General features: G+C 35.7%; 1 protein-coding gene across 2 annotated transcripts in view; it reads left to right on the forward strand.

Annotated features, from left to right (window-relative positions):
* The window catches only part of LOC309633109 (uncharacterized protein C9orf85 homolog), a 61415-nt gene that overhangs the window by 15791 nt on the left and 22546 nt on the right, over positions 1-23078 (forward strand). For both annotated transcript variants that reach the window (XM_082401532.1, XM_082401531.1), the window contains one exon: positions 11509-11615. In XM_082401532.1, coding sequence (XP_082257658.1) covers positions 11509-11615 — 107 coding nt within the window. The remainder of the gene's footprint in view (positions 1-11508; positions 11616-23078) is intronic.

The following is a 23078-nucleotide window of genomic DNA, read 5'->3' on the forward strand; positions in this document are numbered from 1 at the left end:
AGTTGCTCCATGGCATGTGGGATCTTCCCGGACCAGGGCTCGAACCCGTGTCCCCTGCATTGGCAGGCGGATTCTTAACCACTGCGCCACCAGGGAAGCCCTGAGATTTAGTTTCTAAAAGAGAGACAGTATGGAATGGTGGGGCAAAATATGGAATTTGGAGTCAGCATGAGTCTTGAGCCCTGGTTGTATGACTGTGTAGTTGTGTGATTGTAGGCAGATTGTTAAACCTGTCTGGATTTGTTCCTTCATCTGTAAAATAGAAATAATACTATTTATCCCCTAAGATAGTCATGAGGAAATGATATGATTAACTGTGAATATTGATTTTTAAGATGATACTATATAAATGTCATTATTATTATTACCATTATTGTTATTATTTCTTCTCACACTAACCAGTGGTGTTTCAATTATAGTAATCAACTTTCTTTCTAAGGAAAAGTGTATCACCTCCTTGGTAGACATCTAAGTTGAAGGAGAGACAGAGACAGAGAGAGAGTGGGCAGGTGAGTGAGTGAGTTGATGACTAAATATTGAGGAATGGATAATTTTAAGGGGTAATCAGAGGAAGAAGTATTAGCAAGGGATCTTGAGAAGGAGCAAATGGAGTTTAGGGTACAATCCTACTTTGTAAGGCGGGTCTTTTTTCAGGAACGACACAGATTATCCCTAGATAAAACCATTGACATTTTGACCATTTACAGCAAAATTTTGAGGGAGAAAAAACTTACTTCCCGTAAAATTGCTCTGACAATAATGCTATTTCCTCTTAGAGAAGTTATTCTTGGGTTATTTATTTACTAAAAATGTCCCATAGTTAATAAGGAAGATGGCTCAAAGATAATTGAAAGCACATTATCTTAAAATACTAAGTTCCCAATGTTTTAATTGTTGTAAGGCAAAATTTCTCTTGTCCTCAGGAGATTATACTATGTTCTGCTTATAATTTGTTCTTAGCGTTACATTTTAGGTCCTTCTATAAAAATATTTTTTAACATTCATAACATGCCCTCCTGAACTGTGCCTTTTAGAACAAGATGGAGAGAATTAAAAATCTTCATACCAGAGTGCTCTTTGTTCCAACTGACCACACCTTTTAAAGATGTGATTGGTTTATCAGTGCAGTGATTTGGTTGTTAGAATCCTTCAGAAATATTTGCTTGTTAAAATTTACAGCACCAATTTATTTTAATTTTTCCTTAAAAGTAAATGAATGAAATATACTTTGGAAAAAAAATTGCTTTCTTAATAGGTTTTGCTACTGCCAGAAGATATTGCAACAGCATGTTTCTGCCTGTAGGCAGGTGTGGCTTCTTTTAAGTGTCTGCATTCAGCTTGTCAGTGAAAATCTGAGTAGTTTGCATGGCTGCTGAAATAAATCAGTAGGTAGTTTGTACATAGACCCTCTCTGTATAATTGCAACTGACAATAGCTCTACCCACTTTTTGAGAGAATAGTCCTCTGTTTAGGATGGTCAGAACCCATTTTATATTCAGTCTTTGGATGAAAATGCAATTGTTTATTTTTGCAGATGTCGTTTGTTAAACATTTCAGCAGTAAAAAAAAAAAACAAGTGGGAGAAGGAATCTAATATTATTTCATGACTAGAAAAGCTAGTATTGTAAATATGTTGAAGAAGAGGAGAATTTTGAGTATTTCTAGTATATATTTTCACTTTGCTCTGCTTGGTATTGGTGTTTTAAGGACTTAAGATGAATACAGAGTGAATGAGAGGAAGATGGACTAGACTTTAGGGAGGAAAATTAATTATTTTAACTTACAGTAGAAATATACCTCATTTTATGCCTTAGGTATCTTTTAATTAGAATTTTATATAGTGAAAAATCAAATACTGGTAACTGAAATGTTTATGTATTTGATGTATATATATATATGTATATCAAGTATTTTAGAACACTAAGGTAATATTTTGCTTATAAATGTGGAGAGCTAATCTCTAATTAGCTACATTAAACCAATGTAGTTTCCTAAAAAGAAGTAAGCGTATAGTAACTTTGGTCTTCTATTTATCCTTAAATGACAATAAAACCAATTTTATACGAGAACTCACTTCAAAAGTATTTCTGGTCTATTTATATAACTAGCTCATTTTGTGAAATAATAAAATACATAAAAATAGTAAGACTCAGTAACTTATCCAAATAAGGTATTTCTGAGAGTAACAGACATTTAGACTATTACTTCTTATTACATTAAAAAAGAGTTTGTATGTTTGAAAGTTTTAAGAGACTAGAACTCAGTATTAATATTCTGGATCATGTAATAGTGGTGTTCTATCTATAGTAATTGTGGTATTGTTGATTATAGCAAGAATGCTTTTTTTTTTTTTTTTTTTTTTTTTGGTGCTGTCCTGAGAGGCTTGCGGGATCTTAGTTCCCTGACCAGGGATTGAACCTGGGCCCTTGGCAGTGAAAGCGCCGAGTCCTAACCACTGGACCGCCAGGGAATTCCCAGCAAGAATGATTTTTAATTCCCTTTTTGAAAAGGAAAGTGGCAGTGTCTTCTATTCTTTTTAACTTTTTAACTGCCAGGATAAAAAAACAAAGAAAATTTTTATAGACAATATTAGGAAACATTTGCTTTAATGTCCAAATAATTATGTACTTGATTTAAGAAAGGGACAGTTATTCTTTACTATGAATTTTTACCTCTGATAAAATTCCTGTTATTTTTACTCTTTTGTTGAAGTGAGATCAGAACTTGTTATGTGTAAATGAGAATTTGCATGTTCATTAGAAGTTTTCTGATATTTATAACATAGTACATTTAAAAATATACGTATTCAGTCAGAAGTTGGAAACAGGCAAACTCTCAGAGAATAGGTTAAGTAAATGAAAGTATTACTCTGAGAGAATATAATACTGCCAATGAAAACATGTTTTAAAAGTATATATACTCTTATGAAAAAAATTGATAAGTTATAAAACAACGCATACATTAAAAAGTGCAAATTTCTATAAATATATATGCTTGAAATGCTGGAAAGTATAGAATCTCTGAGTGATAAGACTTGTCTTTTTCTCTTTATCTGTATTTTTATAAAAATTTCTATAATGTGAATATTATATATAAATGCTCATATTGTTTTAAATCTATAAAATTGATCAGTAAAGTTATTTTTCATTTACAAAAGTAATAAATTCTTGTCATAAGAAAATTATACAATATAGTATACCATTGTTAATACACAGTGGAAAAAAAAAGCATTAAAAAGAAAGAACTAGTTGCAAAACCAAATGAGGTGGTAGGAGATGAACAAAATTTACAGACTACTGGACAGAATACAAAAGAGATTTCTATGTGAAGCTTGAACTCTGTTTTTTCCCCTGCCCCATACATATTTATTGAGTGATAAATTTGATTTCCTAAAGTGTTATATAATATGATAATCCAAAGGCTAGCTATAAGGAATTGAACTCCATCTAGTTAGGATAAACTTTTTCTCGGTTTGTAACCAAAAAAACACTTTTAAACATATAAATGTACTTTTAAACATTTAAAAATAAGGACTTGAGCTTATTCTACAAGACTTTTAATGTTCTTGTGTTCTTCTAAGATATATAAAATCTTTACTTCTATTTTAAGTCCTTTTAACCCTTGTATATGAATCCTCTAGCAGCTGAACTAAACACCAAAACCAGAGACGTTATTAAAACAAATGAACAAACAACTATGGACCAATATCCCTCATTGAACATAAACACAAAAATCTTCAATGAAATATTAGCATATTGTATTCACCAATAAGAAGGATAATATACCTCAGACAAATGAGGTTTATCCCAGGAATGCAATGGTGATGGATTGGAATAGTCAGTATTGTTAAGATGTCAGTTCTCCCTCAAATTTATTTATAGTTTCAATATAATCCTAACTGCAATCATAGCAGGCTTTAAAAAAAATTTTTTTTAACATCTTTATTAGAGTATAATTGCTTTACAATGGTGTGTCAGTTTCTGCTTTATAACAAAGTGAATCAGTTATACAAATACATATGTCCCCATATCTCTTCCCTCTTGCATCTCCCTCCCTCCTACCCTCCCTATCCCACCCCTCTAGGTGGTCACAAAGCACTGAGCTGATCTCCCTGTGCTATGCGGCTGCTTCCCACTAGCTATCTATCTTACGTTTGGTAGTGTATATACGTCCATGCCACTCTCTCACTTTGTCCCAGCTTACCCTTCCCCCTCCCCGTATCCTCAAGTCCATTCTCTAGTAGGTCCATAGCAGGCTTTTTTTGTTACAATTAAGAAATTGATCCTAAAATGTATACAGAAAAGCAGAGGAACTAAAATAGCCAAAATAATTTTGAAAAAGAACAAATTTGGAGGAGACACAGTACTGATTTCAAGACCTTAAAGCTCCAGTAATCGAGACAGGGTGGTACTGAAGAAAGAGTAGACACAGATTAATGTGATAGAATATTGAGTCCAAAACAGACTCACACATACTTAACTTTTTTTTTTTGAAATTCACGTTCTTTTATTTATTTATTTATTTATTTATGACTGTGTTGAGTCTTCGTTTCTGTGCGAGGGCTTTCTCTAGTTGCGGCAAGTGGGGACCACTCTTCATCGCGGTGCGCTGGCCTCTCACCATCGCGGCCTCTCTTGTTGCGGAGCACAGGCTCCAGACGCGCAGGCTCAGTAATTGTGGCTCACGGGCCCAGTTGCTCCGTGGCATGTGGGATCTTCCCAGACCAGGGCTCGAACCCGTGTCCCCTGCATTGGCAGGCAGATTCTCAACCACTGCGCCACCAGGGAAGCCCCATACTTAACTTTTGACAGAGATACAAACAATTCAGTGATGCTAGAACTTGGATGCCTATAGATAATTTATAAATTTATTTATTTATTTACTTATTTTTGACTGTGTTGGGTCTTCGTTGCTGCGTTCGGGCTTTCTCTAGTTGCGGTGAGCGGGGGCTACTCTTCTTCGTGATGCGCTGGCTTCTCATTGCGGTGGCTTCTCTTGTTGCGGAGCACAGGCTCTAGGTGCGTGGGCTTCAGCAGTTGTGCCTCGCGGGCTCTAGAGCACAGGCTTAGTAGTTGTGGCACACGGGCTTAGTTGCTCTGCGGCATGTGGGATTTTCCTGGACCAGGAATCGAGCCTGTGGTCCCTGCATTGGCAGGCGTATTCTTAACCACTGCGCCACCAGGAAGTCCCGCCCATAGATAATTTAAAAAGAACCTCCTACCAGTATTTTGCACCATGTACAAAAATTAACTCAAAATAGATCATAGACTAAATGTGAGGCCTAAAATTACTGAACTTCCAGAAGAAAACGTAGGTAAAAATCATGATTCTTCAAAGACTTCTTAGATTTGACACTAAAAGCATGGTCCATAAAAGAAAAAATCGAAACATTATTCTTTGAAATTTAAAAGATTTTATCTTAGAAAAACGCTGTTAAGATAATGAAAATAAAAGCACAGATTGGGAAAATATATTTGCAAAGTATGTATCAGTAAAGGCCAGGTATCTAGAATATATACAGAACATTACATCTCAATAATGAGAAAACAAACAATCCAATTAAAAGAAAAAAAAAACGGCAAAAGATTTGAACAGACACTTCACTAAAGAAAATACACGATAACGTGTAAGTGCATGAAAAGACATTCAACATTATCAGTTATTAAGGAGATGCAAATTAAAAGCATAAATAGATAACTCTATCCACCTATTCAAATGGCTAAAATAAAAAAATATTTGCAATTTCAAGCACTGGAAAGGATGTGGAAAAACTGGATCTTCATACATGGCTAGTGGAAATGCAAAATGGTATAGCCACTTTGAAAAACTGTTAGTTTCTTACAAAGTTAAGCATAAAATTATCATACAACCCAACAATACCATTCTTAGATAGTAAATCAAGAGAAATAAAAACGTTTCCACACAGAAATTTGTATGTAAATATTTATTAGCACCCCAAACTAGAAGCAGCTCAGAATGTCCTTCAAATGGTGAATGAATAAACATTATAGCACATCTATGCAATGGAATACCATTCACCAATAAAAAGGAATGAGCTCCTCAAATAGTTATATACTTGATCATTTCATTTATATGACATTCTGGAAAAGGCAACACTGTAGGAGCAGATTGAAAATTAGTGTTGCCTGGGGGTTGACAACAAAGGGGCATGAGGGAACTTTTTAGAAGGATGGAAATGTTCTATATGTTGATTGTCAGATTCACAGAACTATACACCTAAATTGGGTGAATTTTACTCTATATGTATTATACCTCAAAACTGACTTAAGCTGGCAACCTTTTTAAAAAAAATTTAATTAATGTAGAAAGAATGATAGAGTTAGCATTTAAAATGATTGATTCAGGCAAAGAACCTTGAATGGATGCTAAAACCATGAAGCGAAATGTTATTGTGGAACAGCATATTGACATGACCCCTATGCGTTGTTGCTAATCTTTGTAATTTGAAGAGATCTGGGCAGTCACTACCTTAACCAAGTGATCAGTCAAATTTCTCATCACTGACTAGGTGAGAACTGGACATCTTGTGCCTCCTGACTTGGAGTAATGTGGAGTACATAGCAGTAGCACAAATGAACTGTTTTTGTCAAAAAAATCTTAAACCTGAATCTAATCAAGCCTTTAAACCTAACTTCCACCTTGCAGAACTATAGGACATAAAGCAATGAGTTAAATTACACCAAGAGAAACCAATCTTACAAATACAGAATGTGGAATATTCTCAAAGACAACTTGCCTGGTATTTTCAAAAACATCAGTGTATATGTATAACTGATTCACTTTGCTGTATACCTGAAATTAACACAACATTGTAAATCAACAATACTCCAATAAAAATTTTTTTAAAAATAATTGAAAAAAAAATCAGTGTAAAAGAGGGAAACCCTTCTAGATCAAAAGAGAGATAACAAACTGAACTTGAATACTGATTTGGGGGGGCAAGGGAGCAGTTGAGGACATTTCAGTGGAGACGGGCTACATTCAATGATATTAGAGAATTATTTTTCATTTTTCTGAGGTGTGGTAATGGTATTGTGGTTAAGTAGGAGAAAGTCTATTTCCAGGATATGTATGATTGACAGGTGCAGTGTCTCGATGTTTGCAACTTATTTTAAGTGTACACGCACATAAAACGTTAACAGTTGTCTCTAGATAGTGTTTACGGCTATGCATTAGTATTATTGTTTTAACTTTTTTCTGCATGTTTGAATTTTTCATAATAGAGGTGAATGTTTTTAGAACTCATTTGGGAGAAAGTATTTATTGAAGATGGCCTTATGATTTGCAGTGCATTTCTATAGATCTTATGAATATCAGGCCTCTGTATCTACTTTGCACGCCTGAAAATAACTTTTTTACTGCACTGTGTTTGGCATGCTATAACGCCAGCCTACTCTGAGAACTAAGGTAGAAAACAGCTCTGTGAAATACTTTGAATTGTAAGGCTGTTTTTGAGAACATTGTTTACTGTATTATATGGTGTCCTTTTTGGGAAAATGAAACTTTGGGTTTCAATGACAAGAATAGTTGTGCTGCTTCTGAGAAACTGGATTTTTGGCATGTTACAGACATTGAATCAGGTAGGTGAGCAGAGCTCATGTTTTTTTGACTGCTAGAAAACTCACATCTCACTTGTGGCCGATCTCTAGCAAGTGCACTTCCCAGCTGTACTCCTGACTGCGTTGTAATTTTCCCTACCAACTCTCATTTTTCCCTCAATCTGACTCCCTCATCTATTTTTGGTTGTATTTATTTTATAAGATACTTTATGCCCAACAATGTTCTAGCCATATTAAAAGGATTTAAAATAATACAGTTTATGATTTGAAAGTCACAACCTAAAATACAGATTTTCACATTATTATTATTAGTCATATAATATCTTACTACTCAATTCAGAGATCCTTTATCCTCTAACCAAATTTAGACTAAAGGAGTGTTACTAGAAAATTTTAAAATATATACTTTTAAATATAGTTAAAATACAAAATTCCTATTTTCTGGAATAACACTGTTGTAGCTATATTGGCAGCAAATACCTTATTTTGGTGTAAGGCAGGGGAGAGAACAAGGCCATTCCATTCCACTCCATTCCATGGAAATTCAGCTGCAGTTAGAGTTGGCATTTTTCTTGAGAATTTGATTTTTTGACTTCTTTTTTTTTTTCAGTTAATGAAGGGAAGTAAAATATGCCACTGTTTTACCTTTAGCATTTCTGGAAGAATTATGATGTACAGAAAATCCTAATGAAAGATTATATTAGTTGCTCTTGTATGTTATTCAGATTCTTCCCCTGCAACACAGTAGTGCCTTCCTTCTGTTAAATGATACTTTATATTTTATAAAATATTTTTCAGCATCAGCATATTGATACAGATGTTATATTTACAATTCGCTCTTGCTACCTTCTTGGAGTTGTAGTCCTCACCCAGTTTTCTTTTGGGGATTGCTGTATTATTTTATCACTGATGCATTGTGGGATAACAACGTTTAACAGGGATAACAGCACTTACTATAAAATGTGTTGTATGAATTAATAATGGCTTAGACAGTTTTTAAGACTATGTGTATGTGAAGTAGGAGTGTCTTCTGATACATCTTAAGTCTATTCTAATTTTTAAAAGAAGTATTCATTGATAAAGAAGGTTTTCTTTTTTTAGCTAAGATTCTTAAGTCCAGTGGAATCTTCCACTGATGATTTTTTTCCTTTAGAGATCTGGATAGTAGCTTGTTAAACTAAATGATCTTTAAAGGCTTTTGTACTTAGAAAACTATGTTTTGATTTTATATTTGAACATGCTTAAATCTTAACCTTAAATAACCTATTATCTTCTACCATGAGGGACATGCTAAAATTAACTGCCAAGACAGGGTTAGTTGTAAACATAGGTGTAAGGTAAGATTGCCGTCTCCTTTGCTCCAGGCGGAGTGATTCCTAGAACTAGGATTTGGCTTCCTTTGCTCACGTGTCTGGAATTCACTTTTTCTAGTTTGCCAAAAAACGGTAAAGCAAGGTACACAGTTTTCTTTCTGCAATTATTTTTAAGTGAAAGTACTGTTCATTCTCATTCATTCATTTCTTTTCTCATTCATTTCTTAACACATGAAAATCAAGTTTAATTTTGTAGTAGTGCCTGCTGGTCATGTGGGTGCTGTACAATGTCTCCATTTATACTGCTTCACGCATCGCATACAGGACAAGTTCCCACAAAGACCTGTTTTGTTCTACTCTTGATCCACCCTAAAGAAACCAGCTTCCAAACTATGCACAGCTTTGTAAATCAAGATGAAATGGTCAGAAATTGGAACAGAAACAAGCAAGAAACCAAATAATCCTTCCTAGTTAACAAGTAGAGTGTGTTGTATATAATAAAATTGCAGGTAACGAAATGGTGTGCATTCTAAGAACATTCTAATTAGAAAGTTTATATCACATTCATATTATAATCATAGATCAAGTCATTAGTTTGTTTCTATTATTGGTTACAGTTAGGAAAATATAAGCAATGCTTTCGGTAAGATATTCTAGGCAACAGAGGGCAGTGAGAACCAAAGATGAAATGTGGACCTTAGTTCTGGATATTTCTTAGCAAGCCCTGTATGCGATAACTAAGTGCCAAGGTTGATAAGAAGAGGAGTTTGGTGTTAGGCACAGATTTCCTTCTTTCTGGCAACAGTCAGTGGACCACAGAAAAGAGGGAATATAGTGGCATGCAGAATTTCTCTTCCCAGGGACTCTCCTTCTAGGTCAGGAAGAAAAGAATCCCCACACACAATTCATAAGGAATAGAATATGTTTTTCACCACAGGGTTAAATTCACACATAATGTATTCACAGCTTAATTTATGGTTTTTGAAAATATCCTTGAAATTTCTCTTGGAATAAACATTTTGTCATTATTTTACCTTCTTGTTTAGAACCTTAAAGAATATCAAGTGCTGTTCAGAAGTTTTGTTTTCTTTCAGATGATTTCTAAATATTGTGCTTTTAACTCAGTATCAAATAACCCTCCAAAGAATCTGCATCTTTTGGGATGCTTTTTTTTCCTCCTTTTGAGAAATTAAAAAAGGAAACAAAGGAAGCGAACTTAAAATGTCCTTTCTTCATTATTCCAACAATAGGCAAAGACCAGGCTTCTACAACCAAAGTAAGTTAGAGAATTCCCAGAGTATTTAGTGAAAATATATAGTGAAAATATATAGCTTCCACAACCAAAGTAAGTTAGAGAATTCCCAGAGTATTTAGTGAAAATATATAGTATTTAGTGAAAATATATAGTGGAAATATATAGTGAAAACATGACACATTTAAAAATTTCCCTTCCTCATTTCCCAACACATTTTGAGACGAATATTATAATAAAAATGTTTATTTTCTTCATAAAGCCCCTTTTCTACCACAGTCACATGCACATATTTATTTTCTGTTTTGAAGAAACCAGGTTAGCAAGGTAACTTTTCGAAGACATCTTTACATGAGAATACAAAAGGTTTAAATTGAATAATTAAATACCTTCTTGCTTCCAGCTGCTTCTCCCTGGCTCTCCTTTCTCAAGTTTCTTAGTCTCTGCTGTCCCCTGCAGACTGACAATTCAGGACTGTCTAATTTCTCCGTTTAATTTCTCATTTCTCAGTGGTAAGATTTGAATTGTCAAAACAGTAGTCTTAAAATATGAATTAGATTTTCTTTTTTATTACTACCTTTTTTTGAGATATAACGTATGTACAGTAAAATGCATCTATCTTAACTATACAGTTTGAGTTGTAAAATAAATATGCATCAGAATCAATGGGGATGTGCTTAAAATACTTCTTCCAGGAAATTAAAAAGCTCCCTAGATGATTCTGAGCTACAGCCAGTTAAGGATCTTTGCCTTTGTAAAGAGCCAAATTGATAATGTACATAAATATGCATAGTATACCATCAAATGTTACCTAGGTTGAAGTTAGGTTGCTATTTAAAAAAAAACTTAGGCCTTCCCTAGTGGCGCAGGATATAAAAAGATATGTCAATCAAATGCTAAGCAAGGGCTTCCCTGGTGGTGCAGTGGTTAAGAATCCGACTGCCAATGCAGGGGACATGGGTTTGAGCCTTGGTCCGGGAAGATCCCACATGCCATGAAGCAACTAAGCCCGTGCTCCACAACTACTGAGGCTGTGTTCTAGAGCCCGCGAGCCGCAACTACTGAGCCTGCATGCCACAACTACTGAAGCCCACACACCTAGAGCCCATGCTCTGCAACAAGAGTAGCCATTGCAATGAGAAGCCTGCGCACCACAACAAGGAGTAACCCCCACTCACTGCAACTAGAGAAAGCCCGTGCAGCAACGAAGATCCAAAGCGGCCAAAAATAAATAAATAAATTTATAAAAATACATAAATAAAATTAAAATATAAAAACCCTTAAATTTCTCATGTACCTTTTGGGGTTTGTAATACTGGCTCACAAGTGAAATTCTCAATTTGTTTTTCTGTTTCTTTTTAAGAAAATTAATGCAAAACTTCATGATGGAGTATGTCAGCATTGTAAAGAAGTTCTTGAGTGGCGTGTAAAATACAGCAAGTACAAACCCTTATCAAAGCCTAAAAAATGGTAAGTAAGTTTCTTAATTACCTCACCAGTAATATCAGTATCATAGTATATGACTTCATTCCCTGATTTTCGAAATCGTGTCCAGATAAATATTAAGGTGAATAGAGAAAAAATTTCCATTCTTCCCTGTAGAATAGAATTTCATCTTACATGCTGAATCCTAGCTTGTGAAGGCAAATAGATTGAAAGGGTGGATTCACCATTCCCCTCCCCATTCTCCCCTAAATAAATAATGCACCATTTTTATAGCATCTTGTTCATAAAATGAGACTAGGCTTAAGGCAGAGAAGGGAAAGTTTGTTTTGCAAAATTCTATCTCCCACTGATGAGATAATAATATTTACTATTTAATTTACTAAATTAAATAATATTTTTTACCAAAGGGGGTCTTAAAAAGGGTCTGACCTTTTAATTTCACCCATGAAGATTACTGAAATGGCTTAGATTGAGTATCATAAATAAATCACTAGATTGATAATTTATAATTTCATTCCTTTGAAGTTTTGGGTCTACATGAAAAGACACTGGACTTTGTTTCTCATCTCTCTGTCCTTTACCCTTCCTCTGTAATTTTGGCATTCTGTTTTATCAGCTTTATGTACACCCTGGTGCTGCTCCCTTACATCCTTTGGCTCAGCTGACTAAGGGCCATATTGGAGGGTAATTGCTGCCTAAAAGAGAAAACTGATTATTTTACATATAAAAATTAGCATTAATATGTACAGTATTACTTTTACAATTATGAGTTTTAATTTGGTAGTCTATGTAATAGCTATTTAGAATACATTTGTTCATTGTTGCTTTATTTTACTTTTAGCTATTCAGTAGTAGCAACTTCCTTAAATGTATTCCCTCTTCCTCTTTGGGAGGAAATTTTAATTAAAGTTTGGAAGTCAGTCTAAATAATAAATATGATATAACCTTTGCTGTTTATTTCTATTGAAAAATTATGTCAGCTTTTTTGTGGATCTTTAACTCAAGCTATGGGGTAATTTGTTTATTTGAGAATTTTAACAGCTTTGAATGTTTGGGCATTTTAGTTTGCTTAAGATGCTTCTTTTTAATACTGAAAGGTTAAAAACCTCAAGTAAAGATAGACTAACTTCAGCTTTTTAGAATTTTTATTTCTGTATTGCTCTTTCAGAGCAAATTTTTAGTATTTATTATAGGTATAGCTGATCCCCTTTTAAATAGCTATACAAGTTTCTGTCTCCTATCTTCCAGTCTTTCCTTTGTATTCTCTAGCATTTCCTCCCCAAAGAAAACACTTTTAAAGAAAATTTAAAAGTTTTATGCTCATTGGCCCAAATTTGCAGTAGGGAAATTTGGCAACTGTTTGTACTGTTCAATGCTAGATTTCCATGAATGGAGTAACTCTGTTCCCTACCATAGAAATTAGATGCTGATTCACTATAAACTGTGTAGTTTTAGTTAATAGGCCTAATACAAGATTTGTAGTTTTTTGAATATTTTCAACAGGTCTTTCTTTTTATAAAGGTATTCTGAGATTTCATCACCAATCTCCATTTTTCTCTTGGTAGTGCTAGTTCCTAAAAGAATTTTTATATGTAGTAAGTATTTACGTAGCTGTAGAGTTTTAATAGATTCATGATATAACAAAGGAAATAATTTAAAAACATTTGTGCCTTATCCATTATCTGCATTTTAATCTCTTATCTTTAATTTGTGCTGCATCCTTTATGTTTATCTTCATTGAATGTGCCAGTACATAAAAGATCATATCAATTATTATATATTTTCCAGATGCTGTGATTTGCTATAGAATTTCTTTTTTTTTTTAAAAGTTTTTGTTGAATTTGTTACAGTATTGCTTCTGCTTTATGTTTCGGTTTTTTGGCCCCAAAGCATGTGGGATCTTAGCTCCCCAACCAGGGATCAAACCCACACCCCCCGCATTGGAAGGCAAAGTCTTAACCACTGGACCGCCAGGGAAGCCCCATGCTATAGAATTTCTGAACTTATTTTAGACAGCTCTTGAATTTTTATTCTTTTTGTGTATTACTTATGGCCTTAATATTTTTATGGCTCCAGAAGAATTTGTATACTATAAATCCTAGAAGAACAGATATTTTATTCAGATAGAAAGACTCCATTAAAAACAAAAGGAAAAGGAAACAGTTAACAAATCTTATGTTTAGTTCCAGAAAACTTATAACACAACAACCTAAGAATGGTTGAATGTGGACACATGGACCCAAAGGTCAGCAACTCTGTCCTGTCTTGGAGTCATTGAAGTCCTTGGAGTCAGGGAAGCTCATGGTGATGTTGCCAATAGCCGGTAGTATGTGACTCAGAGGCCTTCGAAATGAGAGCTAGAAGAGGACCTCAGGAGCTGCTGTTCTGTATCACCCTGAAGCAGATGAGGTTAGCCATAGAATAGCTCCCACTGAATGCAAAATGAAGGAAATATATTGTACAAATACCAAAGTACAGGTAACAAGACGTTAAAGCCTAAAGGAAGATCTCTAGTAATAAAGAAGCCCAAGCTAATACAAAAATGATAGCTTATGAGAGACTAAGAAACTACTAGTTAAAACAAGTCTGAACACATTATTTAGGAGGTCAACTTGCCTGGCCTAGAATATCATGAATTTCAGGTTACGTTAGAATTTTAGATTACATTAGGCATTTTAGAAAGCCTAGCTTTCAAACTCCAAACCAAGATTGAGTGTTATAGAAAGCATAAATCACCTATGTACACTTTGCTGTCTCTGCATATCAAAACTTGACCAACACTATAAGGTTTTTAAATCCATTGATGAACAGTGCTTAAAGTAGCATAACTTGTTTTGAAATTTTAAATGTTTTGTTCAAGCTAATCACTTATAAATTAAATTTGTCCTTTGTTAGGATTTGTATAAGAAGTTTACTTTGACACTAGATGTGTCTTTTGTGTAAAGATTCATTTTCCAGCACCCTGAATATTACTTTTGGTTAAAATGCTGAGCATTGTTTCACTTGTCTAACTGTCTCATGCCACAAATTATGTAACCAAATGATGTACATAAAGAAAAGTTCAGCAGAACATAAAATGGAGGAGGAGGTACTGTTTATAAGTGACATTTCTTTTGGAATGAGGTAATATTCTGAATATTGGGAAAATTAATACCTTTTCTCCCATTTGTTTGGCATGTGAATCACCAAAAACCGCGCACGTCTAGCAAATTTCCATTGCCCATGGGATCTGATACCAAACATTTAGATCCAAGAAACAGAGTTTGACATCTAAACTCTTCAGACTTCTTTGTTTCAACCATGGGAAGCAAAAATTGTACGGTGTTTGTAAGTGGCAGACAATATTTTCATGTTTCTCTTTTTCCTTCAGTAAGGTGACGTGCTACAGAATTTTTATAAGCATGTTCTTTATGACAATTTCTCCCAATTACTGAAAACAACCCTGGACCATTCCCAGAGACTTTTAAGAAAAGAACAGATGTCCTAACTAGAGCTGAAAGAGGGAAGAGTTGAAAACTGTGTTTTTGCTAGAGAGGGATGGGATGATGGCTGTGAGGGGAAGGGGATAAAATGCATGTCACGTATTAGTGATGTGTGAACAATGCGATACTGATATGATACTACCCTTTGATATAAGATAATTTTAAATGTCATTGAGTATGCAAAGCTTTAGGTCTTTATAGAAACAAAGTGAAAGGCTCATAAAGATAATGCTTAGTTTTTTACAGCTTCTCATCTCTGTAAAAGCGCTAAGATGAGCTACCATCCTTGTTTTACACTCTGTCACTTAATCAGAGGTCAGTGTAGTTGTACCAGGATTTCCCCATCATTTTGGCTCATGTTTTTTTATTTGGAGGCGAGAAATCGCTACTCCCTGGTGGAGGGCTGTTGTGGTGCTATGACAGACATCTCCCTTGACCCCTGAATAGTATAATCATTATTAAGATTACTGCTAGATGTAAGAATTGTGGTTCAGGACGAGTCTAAATCTTTTTGTATAAAACCTCATTTTTCAAGGGGAATTACCTGGTGGTCCAGTGGTTGGGACTCCGCGCTTTCAGCGCTTTCACTGTGGAGTGTGGGGTTCGGTCCCTGGTTGGGGAACTAAGATCCCTGCAAGTCACGCAGCGAGGCCAAAACAAAAAACAAAAAAAACCCTCATTTTTCAAGTGCCTTGTTTTTCGTTTTTTGGTTTTTTTTTTTAACATCTTTATTGGAGTATAATTGCTTTACAATGGTGTGTTAGTTTCTGTCAAGTGCCTTGTTTTTGACTTTTGGGGGAAAAGAAAAAAAACCCAAAGATAAATTAAAACCATTCGTTACCATTCCTGGTCAGTCACAAGCCACTCATGAACACTGTAAATAATTTTAGGTGTGGAGCTGAAAATTATTGGAAAAGCAAGGAATCTTAAAAGTATAAAGGGATTTGTATAACTCTTAAAGAAGAAAGGAATCTTGATATTTTTCACTTAAAACTCATTTATAGACATTTATATTATTTTCTGGGTAGTACAAATACAGATGGTTAAAAGACTGTCCCCTTCCTCAAGCAATGTAAGGAAATGAAATGGGCTCTTTTCTTTCTTTCTTTTTTTTTTTTTATTCTGGGCTCAGAGGGATTAAATATCTTATCAAGATAAGAAAGTAAAGCAGATGGAGTTAAGATTCAGATGCAAATTGTCTTATTTCAAAGCTCTGTTTTTCCACTTTCCCACAGTGATTTCTGTGTTTTATTATTCATTCAAAAAATCCTTTTTCCCTCTTCACCTGAGCCTAATACTATATTAATTTTTATAAGTCACCTATCTTGTTTATGGAAGTTTCCTCCTGCTGAGTAGTATATATAGTCCTGCTTTTTTTTTTTTTTTTTTTTTGAAATGCATGTATCTAGACAAATAGATTTTACTTTTAGGTCCTGAAATGCCTAAGGCATAGAAACTTCTTATGCCTTGTGTTTCAGGTAACCAAGCAACCTTTTTTCTCCTGTCAATTTTGAAATGTGGTAGGCAAATACCCGCATATGTGTTAGAGTCTCTAGCCTGTTTGTTTTCTCTTCGACCCATTAAAAAGGAATCACCAATAATATAGTGTTAGCTCATGTTTAACATTACCATTAGAAGAGAAAGGAGAAGCTAGTATAAAATAGCAACAGGCCACAAACAGATTAGAGTCTGGGAGGGGAGGATTTTGCCTCCTAGGGGATATTTGGCAGTGTCTGGAGACTTTTTGATTGTCATGACTAGAGAATTTGGGAGGGATCCTACTGGCATCTAGGAGGTAGAGGCCAGGTGTAGGCTAAACATCCCACAGTGCCCAGGACAGCCCTCACAACGAATCTATAGCCGCCTGACCTGGCAGTAGTTTTGTGGTTGAGGAACCCTGTTGCATACAAAATAGATGGATACCCACAGGGTCAAGCCACTGAAATGTCATACGTATTTGGTTCAGTGGTTTTCAAACTTTGCAGCTATAGAATTTTTGAATAAAACAAAAGGTTAAAAAACAAAACAAAACAAAACAAAACAAAACAAAAGGTTACCCAGGAGTCCACTGAATGCTACAGACCAAAATGGAGCTGCCCTGAATGGAGAGAAGACCTTAAATGCCAAAAGAAGAATGTTGATTGAAAGTAGATTTCATCCGAAACGTATTTCAAGTGAAGAGGAGAAGAACTGGTGTACCATGCCTTGGAACCACATTGCTCTAGGGATGTCTGGCCAGTTTCATGACTTGTGGGTGCTTTATGCCTAAAACAATGTTTGCTTTTCATTAAACAAAGTCACTCCCCCTGGTCCTCACATCCAGGTATTCACTTCTTTTTTAATTAATTTATTTATTTTTGGCTGCATTGGGTCTTCATTGCTGCGCACGGGCTTTATCTAGTTGCGGCGAGCGGGGGCTACTCTTAGTTGCCGTGCGCGGGCTTCTCATTGCAGTGACTTTTCTTGTTGCAGAGAGTGGGCCCTAGGCGCGTGGACTTCAGTAGTTGTGGCCTGCGTGCTCAGTAGTTGTGGCCTGTGGGCTCTAGAGCGCAGGCTCAGTAGTTGTGGAGCACGGGCTTAGTTGCTCCGCAACACGTGGGATCTTCCTGGCCCAGGGATCGGACCCACGTCTCCTGCATTGGCAGGCAGATTCTTAACCACTGCGCCACCAGCGAAGTCCCCAGGTATTGCACTTCTTACTTGACAATTTTAAAACGTATTGCCTCTTAATTTTTATCTCCACTGACTGCCCTGGTGCAATCCTTATCTCTTCATATGTCATTGCATTAAATAAATAAATTCTCCTCTATCTCATCTCTAGTCCCTTGGTTCAGATGAATAAAATAGTGTTTTTAAAAAGGCTTATTTCAGGGGCTTCCCTGGTGGCGCAGTGGTTGAGAATCTGCCTGCCAATGCAGGGGACACGGGTTCGAGCCCTGATCTGGGAAGATCCCACATGCCGCGGAGCAACTGGGCCCGTGAGCCACAATTACTGAGCCTGCGCGTCTGGAGCTTGTGCTCTGCAACAAGAGAGGCCGCGATAGTGAGAGGCCCGCGCACCGCGATGAAGAGTGGCCCCCACTTGCCACAACTAGAGAAAGCCCTCACACAGAAACGAAGACCCAACACAACCAAAAATAAATAAATAAATAAAATTAAAAAAAAAAAAAAGGCTTATTTCACATAAATGTTTCAAGTGCTCTTGTGGGGAAGAGTTGGGTCTCCAGCAGCAGGAAGCTAAGTGGAACTTTGTCCTCCCAGAAGTTTTGCTTTTGTATGTTTACTGTAGTGTGCTGGGGGAATGGATAGAGGTGGTCCTCTAAACTGTGGGAGAAAACAAAAAGTACTACTACTGGGGAGAAAGTGAGGTGTTGCCCAACAGGTCATGCCACCCATTGCTTGCCTCTCTAACCAGATGTTTGCTCCATCTTTACTAAAAGCTTTTTTTTTTTTTAATTAGCCAAACTAAATCCTTAAAGATAATCTTTTATAGACCAACTGTGTTCTTTTTTTAAGTTGTCTATCTATCTATCTATTTTTGTAGTGGTGGTAAAAAACACATAACATAAAATTTGCCATCTCAGCCATTTAAAAGTGTACCGTTCGGTAGTGTTATGTATAATCACATGTGCAGTAGATCTCCAGAGCTTTTTCATCTTGCAAGTTTGAAGCTCTGTAACCCATTTAACAACAACTCCCCTTTTCTCCTTTCCTCAGTTCTTGGTAAACACCATTCTGCTTTCTGTTGTTTTGAGTTTGACTACTTTAAATACCTCATATAAATGCAATCATACAATGTATGTCTTTTTTTTGACTTTCATTTCACTTAGCATAATGTCTTCAAGGATCGTTTGTGTTGCAGCATGTGACAGAATTTCCTTCCATTTTAAACCTGAATAATAATTGTGTGTGTGTGTGTATGTATCACATTTTGTTTATCCACTCATGCATTGATGGACCTTTAGGTGGCTCCCATCTCTTGGCTATTTTGAATACTGCTGTGAACATTGTTGGGCAGATATCTCTTCGAGACTCTGTTTTCAGTTCTTTGCATGTATACCCAGAAGAAGGATTGGTGGATCATATGGTAGCTTTGTTTTCATGAGGCTTCTCCATACTTTTTTCTATAGTGATCACACTATTTTATAATCCTATCAACGGTGCACAAGGGTTCAAATTTCTCTACGTACTTGCCAAAATATGTTAACTCCCTTTTTTTTAAAGGGAAGAAGTATTGTACTCTTAAAATTCTGCCTAATAAAGAGTACCACTGCCCTCACTTTTCAAAGAAAGCAAATTAATGCACAGAAAGCACCAGGTATATCCAGCAGCTAATGGTTAAATCATGATAGTACCTTGCACTCATTCCTTGGTGCTGAATTATTGTATTTGTCCATCAGTTGGCATTCATTACTTGTATTTGTTCATTGCGCAAACACTATAACATGAATCTCCTTGAACGAGTTATAATCACATTTTAGATAGATAGATTCTATTAGTAAGTATCCAAGGTGTACTTGCTTTCATTGCTTAGGAACTGAGCATACTACTTAGTTCACTATGAGGTACCTGAAAAATAATGTTTGCAATATGCTGTGACGAGTCCAAATTGAGCCCTTATTCCCCCATATAATCTGAGTTTATAGCGTCTGAGTGAAGATCCGTTGTTTAGGTGGCTAATTCTACAATCCACATGTTTTGAACATTTTGACTTGCCTCCCTTTTGATGTATTGTAAAACTGAGCACATTTATCAGCTCTGCATTCTAGAAGCACAGCTTCTGTTATTAAAATACACCTTTGACAAGTCCCTGAGCCATTATTGGCCTAAAGCTATATTGCATGCATGGGAAAGATAAATAGATTCAAATGAAAAAGAAAAATAAATGGATTTTTAAATAAATTATTAGAGAAAGAATTTTTCCTTTTTTAAATTTGAAGAAAATATGTCAGGACATCTGAAAATTAAATGCTTTGTTTATTGTAGAATCTTCTAATAGAAAAATTGTCTCAGTGCTAATAAACATTGGTGCTTAACGAAATTAATTGGGATGGAAATGCAAAAGCTTTATATTTTATAAATATTATATTTCATAGCCAGAGAAGGCTCTTGACTTGGTGATATTTTATATAGTGAAATGGCTACAGATAAACAAACAAAGTTGAATTTCTTAAAAACTGGTAAAAATTGGGAACTTCCCTGGCAGTCCAGTGGTTAAGACTTGGCCTTCCAATGCAGGGGGCGCAGGTTGGATCCCTGGTCTGGGAGCTAAGATCCCACATGCCTCTTGGCCAAAAAACCAAAACATAAAACAGAAGCAATATTGTAACAAATTCAATAAAGACTTTAAAAACGGTCCACATCAACCCATGATGCTCGCACCATCCGCTACCCTGATCCCCTCATCAAGGTGAATGACACCATTCAAATTGATTTGGAGACTGGCAAGATTACTGATTTCTTCAAATTTGACACTGGTAACCTGTGCATTGTGACTAGAGGTGCTAACCTGGGAAGAATTGGTGTGATCACTAACCGGGAGAGACATCCTGGTTCTTTTGATGTAGTTCATGTGAAAGATGCCAATGGCAATAGCTTTGCCACGCGGCTCTCCAACATTTTTGTTATTGGCAAAGGCAACAAACCGTGGATCTCTTTTCCTCGTGGAAAGGGTATCCGCCTTACCATTGCTGAGGAGAGAGACAAGAGACTGGCAGCCAAACAGAGTAGTGGATAAAATGATCTCTAAGTGACGTGATTGGGGAAGTCTTTGTACTTATAGATAATACTACGTAATTAATAGCCTCTTCAGTGTTAAAAAAAAAAAATGGTTCACATCAAAAAAATCTTTAAAAAAAAAAAACTGGTAAAAATTGGATGCTTAATTTATGGGTTTATTGCCTGACAACTGGCTTTTATTCCCTTCCTTCCTGTTTTTCTTTCTTTCTATTTTTCTTTTTTTCTTTCTTTCTTTCGCTGGCACCATGTATTATATATATTGTATATACCTATATATAGCATATATATATTATTGTGGTAAATAAAGACTGGCTTTCTATACATTCTTTTATTTTTACCATTTAAAATAAACATAGTTGGATTGTTTATCTGGTTTATAGATTATTAGGCTCTTTCTAATCTTACCCCCCAAACCCCATCATTTTTATTATTTTTTTAATTTTATGGCTGTGTTGGGTCTTCGTTTCTGTGCGAGGGCTTTCTCCAGTTGTGGCAAGCGGGGGCCACTTTTCATCACGGTGCGCGGGCCTCTCACTATCGCGGCCTCTCTTCTTGCGGAGCACAGGCTCCAGACGCGCAGGCTCAGTAATTGTGGCTCACGGGCCCAGTTGCTCCGCGGCATGTGGGATCTTCCCAGACCAGGGCTCGAACCCGTGTCCCCTGCACTGGCAGGCAGATTCTCAACCACTGCGCCACCAGGGAAGCCCCATCATTTTTATTATTAACTTAGGGTATTAGACTGGGTGGAAATAGAAGGTGAAGTTTATACCAGTTGTGTTCATTACATTTTACAAATTTTATTGGCTTGGCAAAAAGAGTTGGAATTTTTAAGTGGTGAATTAAATTTTGCACCAAGTCTAGGCAACATCCCAAATAATTTCATTGAAATAAATACATTATTAAATATCACATTTCCAGACCAGTGAAAAATTGATTACTTACTGTTACAAAGAATGTAATAAATTAGGAAGGAAAATTGTTCTAAAATAAAATAGGAGAAAAGGATATTTAATGATTAAACCTTCATTGTCAGTCAGGTCCTCTCTCTAGATGTGTGTGTACCTATATGCAGTTTACTTGAAAATTCAAGTAAGTTTGTGATGGCAGAGGTGATTGGGATGAAGATAGTTTAACAGTGTATGCTATCTGCCAGAATCCAAGCAGAATTAAAAGATATAAAGACTCAACTGTAGTTTGACTCTTTCTTTTCCTTCCCCTTCCTGCCTTCATCCCCCATTAACCTGGGAAAGGTGTACTGTAAATAGCTGGGGAAACCCCTGCAGTTGTGTGCCTTTTTCCTTTCAGACAGCATGACTTCCATGAATAGGAACTGGGAGTGGCATTGCAGAGACTATGTTTTAGATCAGTAAAGTACTTTTAGTACTCTGGGATGCAGAAATAGCTTTGTTATTATAGAACCTTCTCCTTTACTTGTATTTTAGAAATCCAATTTTACTTTTACTGTTTGGGCACTGAAATGATGTATTCTTTCTGATTTGGATCTTAATTGTAAAAGGTAGAAGCCAGAAAGCTAAGAAGTCCCTTAAAAGTAGAAATTATATTCTGTTGGTGAGACTTGGGAGAATTTATTGCTGGAATTCTTCAGAGAATTATCAGGAACTTGATACTGTTTGAGGAATCATGGTAAAAGGAAAGGAAAAGATCTCAAATACTTAGAGCTGGCCTAAGATCACATAAAGCTAGATTTCACTTTAACCCTAGTACTGTACATTTTTCCATTTTTCTGATAGCGTCTTAAGCAAGTAGATAATTAAGATATTAGTATTGAACTTTGCATGTCTTCAAAGCTTTATCATATATATTGGCTTCTAGTAAGAACCCTATGGAGGTAGGAGCAGCAGATGAAAAGGTGGCCTTAGAAAAATTAGGCGACTTACCCTAGGCACAGCTGGTAAACAGCGGATTCAAAATTAGAATGCAGAGTTTTTTTTGTTTGTTTTTTCATAATCTCTCATTCCTGGCTTTCATTTTAATGTCAGATCCCTAAGGTTTGACTCAAAGTCATCCACTATGACTTGAACCATTTCTATACCTTAAATTAACGAACACAAAATTTTCCCTTGTAGAATGAAAACATATCTGTTAAAAAACTTTATTTTGTATAACCAGATTTTCCTTACTTGACCTACAAGAACCAAGAAACCTGCCCTGTATTTGAAAGATAATTTAGTATAATCTACATGTTTTGTTAGGAACAAAATTGTCTCTAGGAAGAGTCCAGGGTAGTGATGGAGGACATTATCCC

Source organism: Balaenoptera borealis (genome assembly GCF_965194805.1).
Source record: "Balaenoptera borealis genome assembly, chromosome: 8".
In the NCBI taxonomy this organism is placed as follows: Eukaryota; Metazoa; Chordata; class Mammalia; order Artiodactyla; family Balaenopteridae; genus Balaenoptera; species Balaenoptera borealis.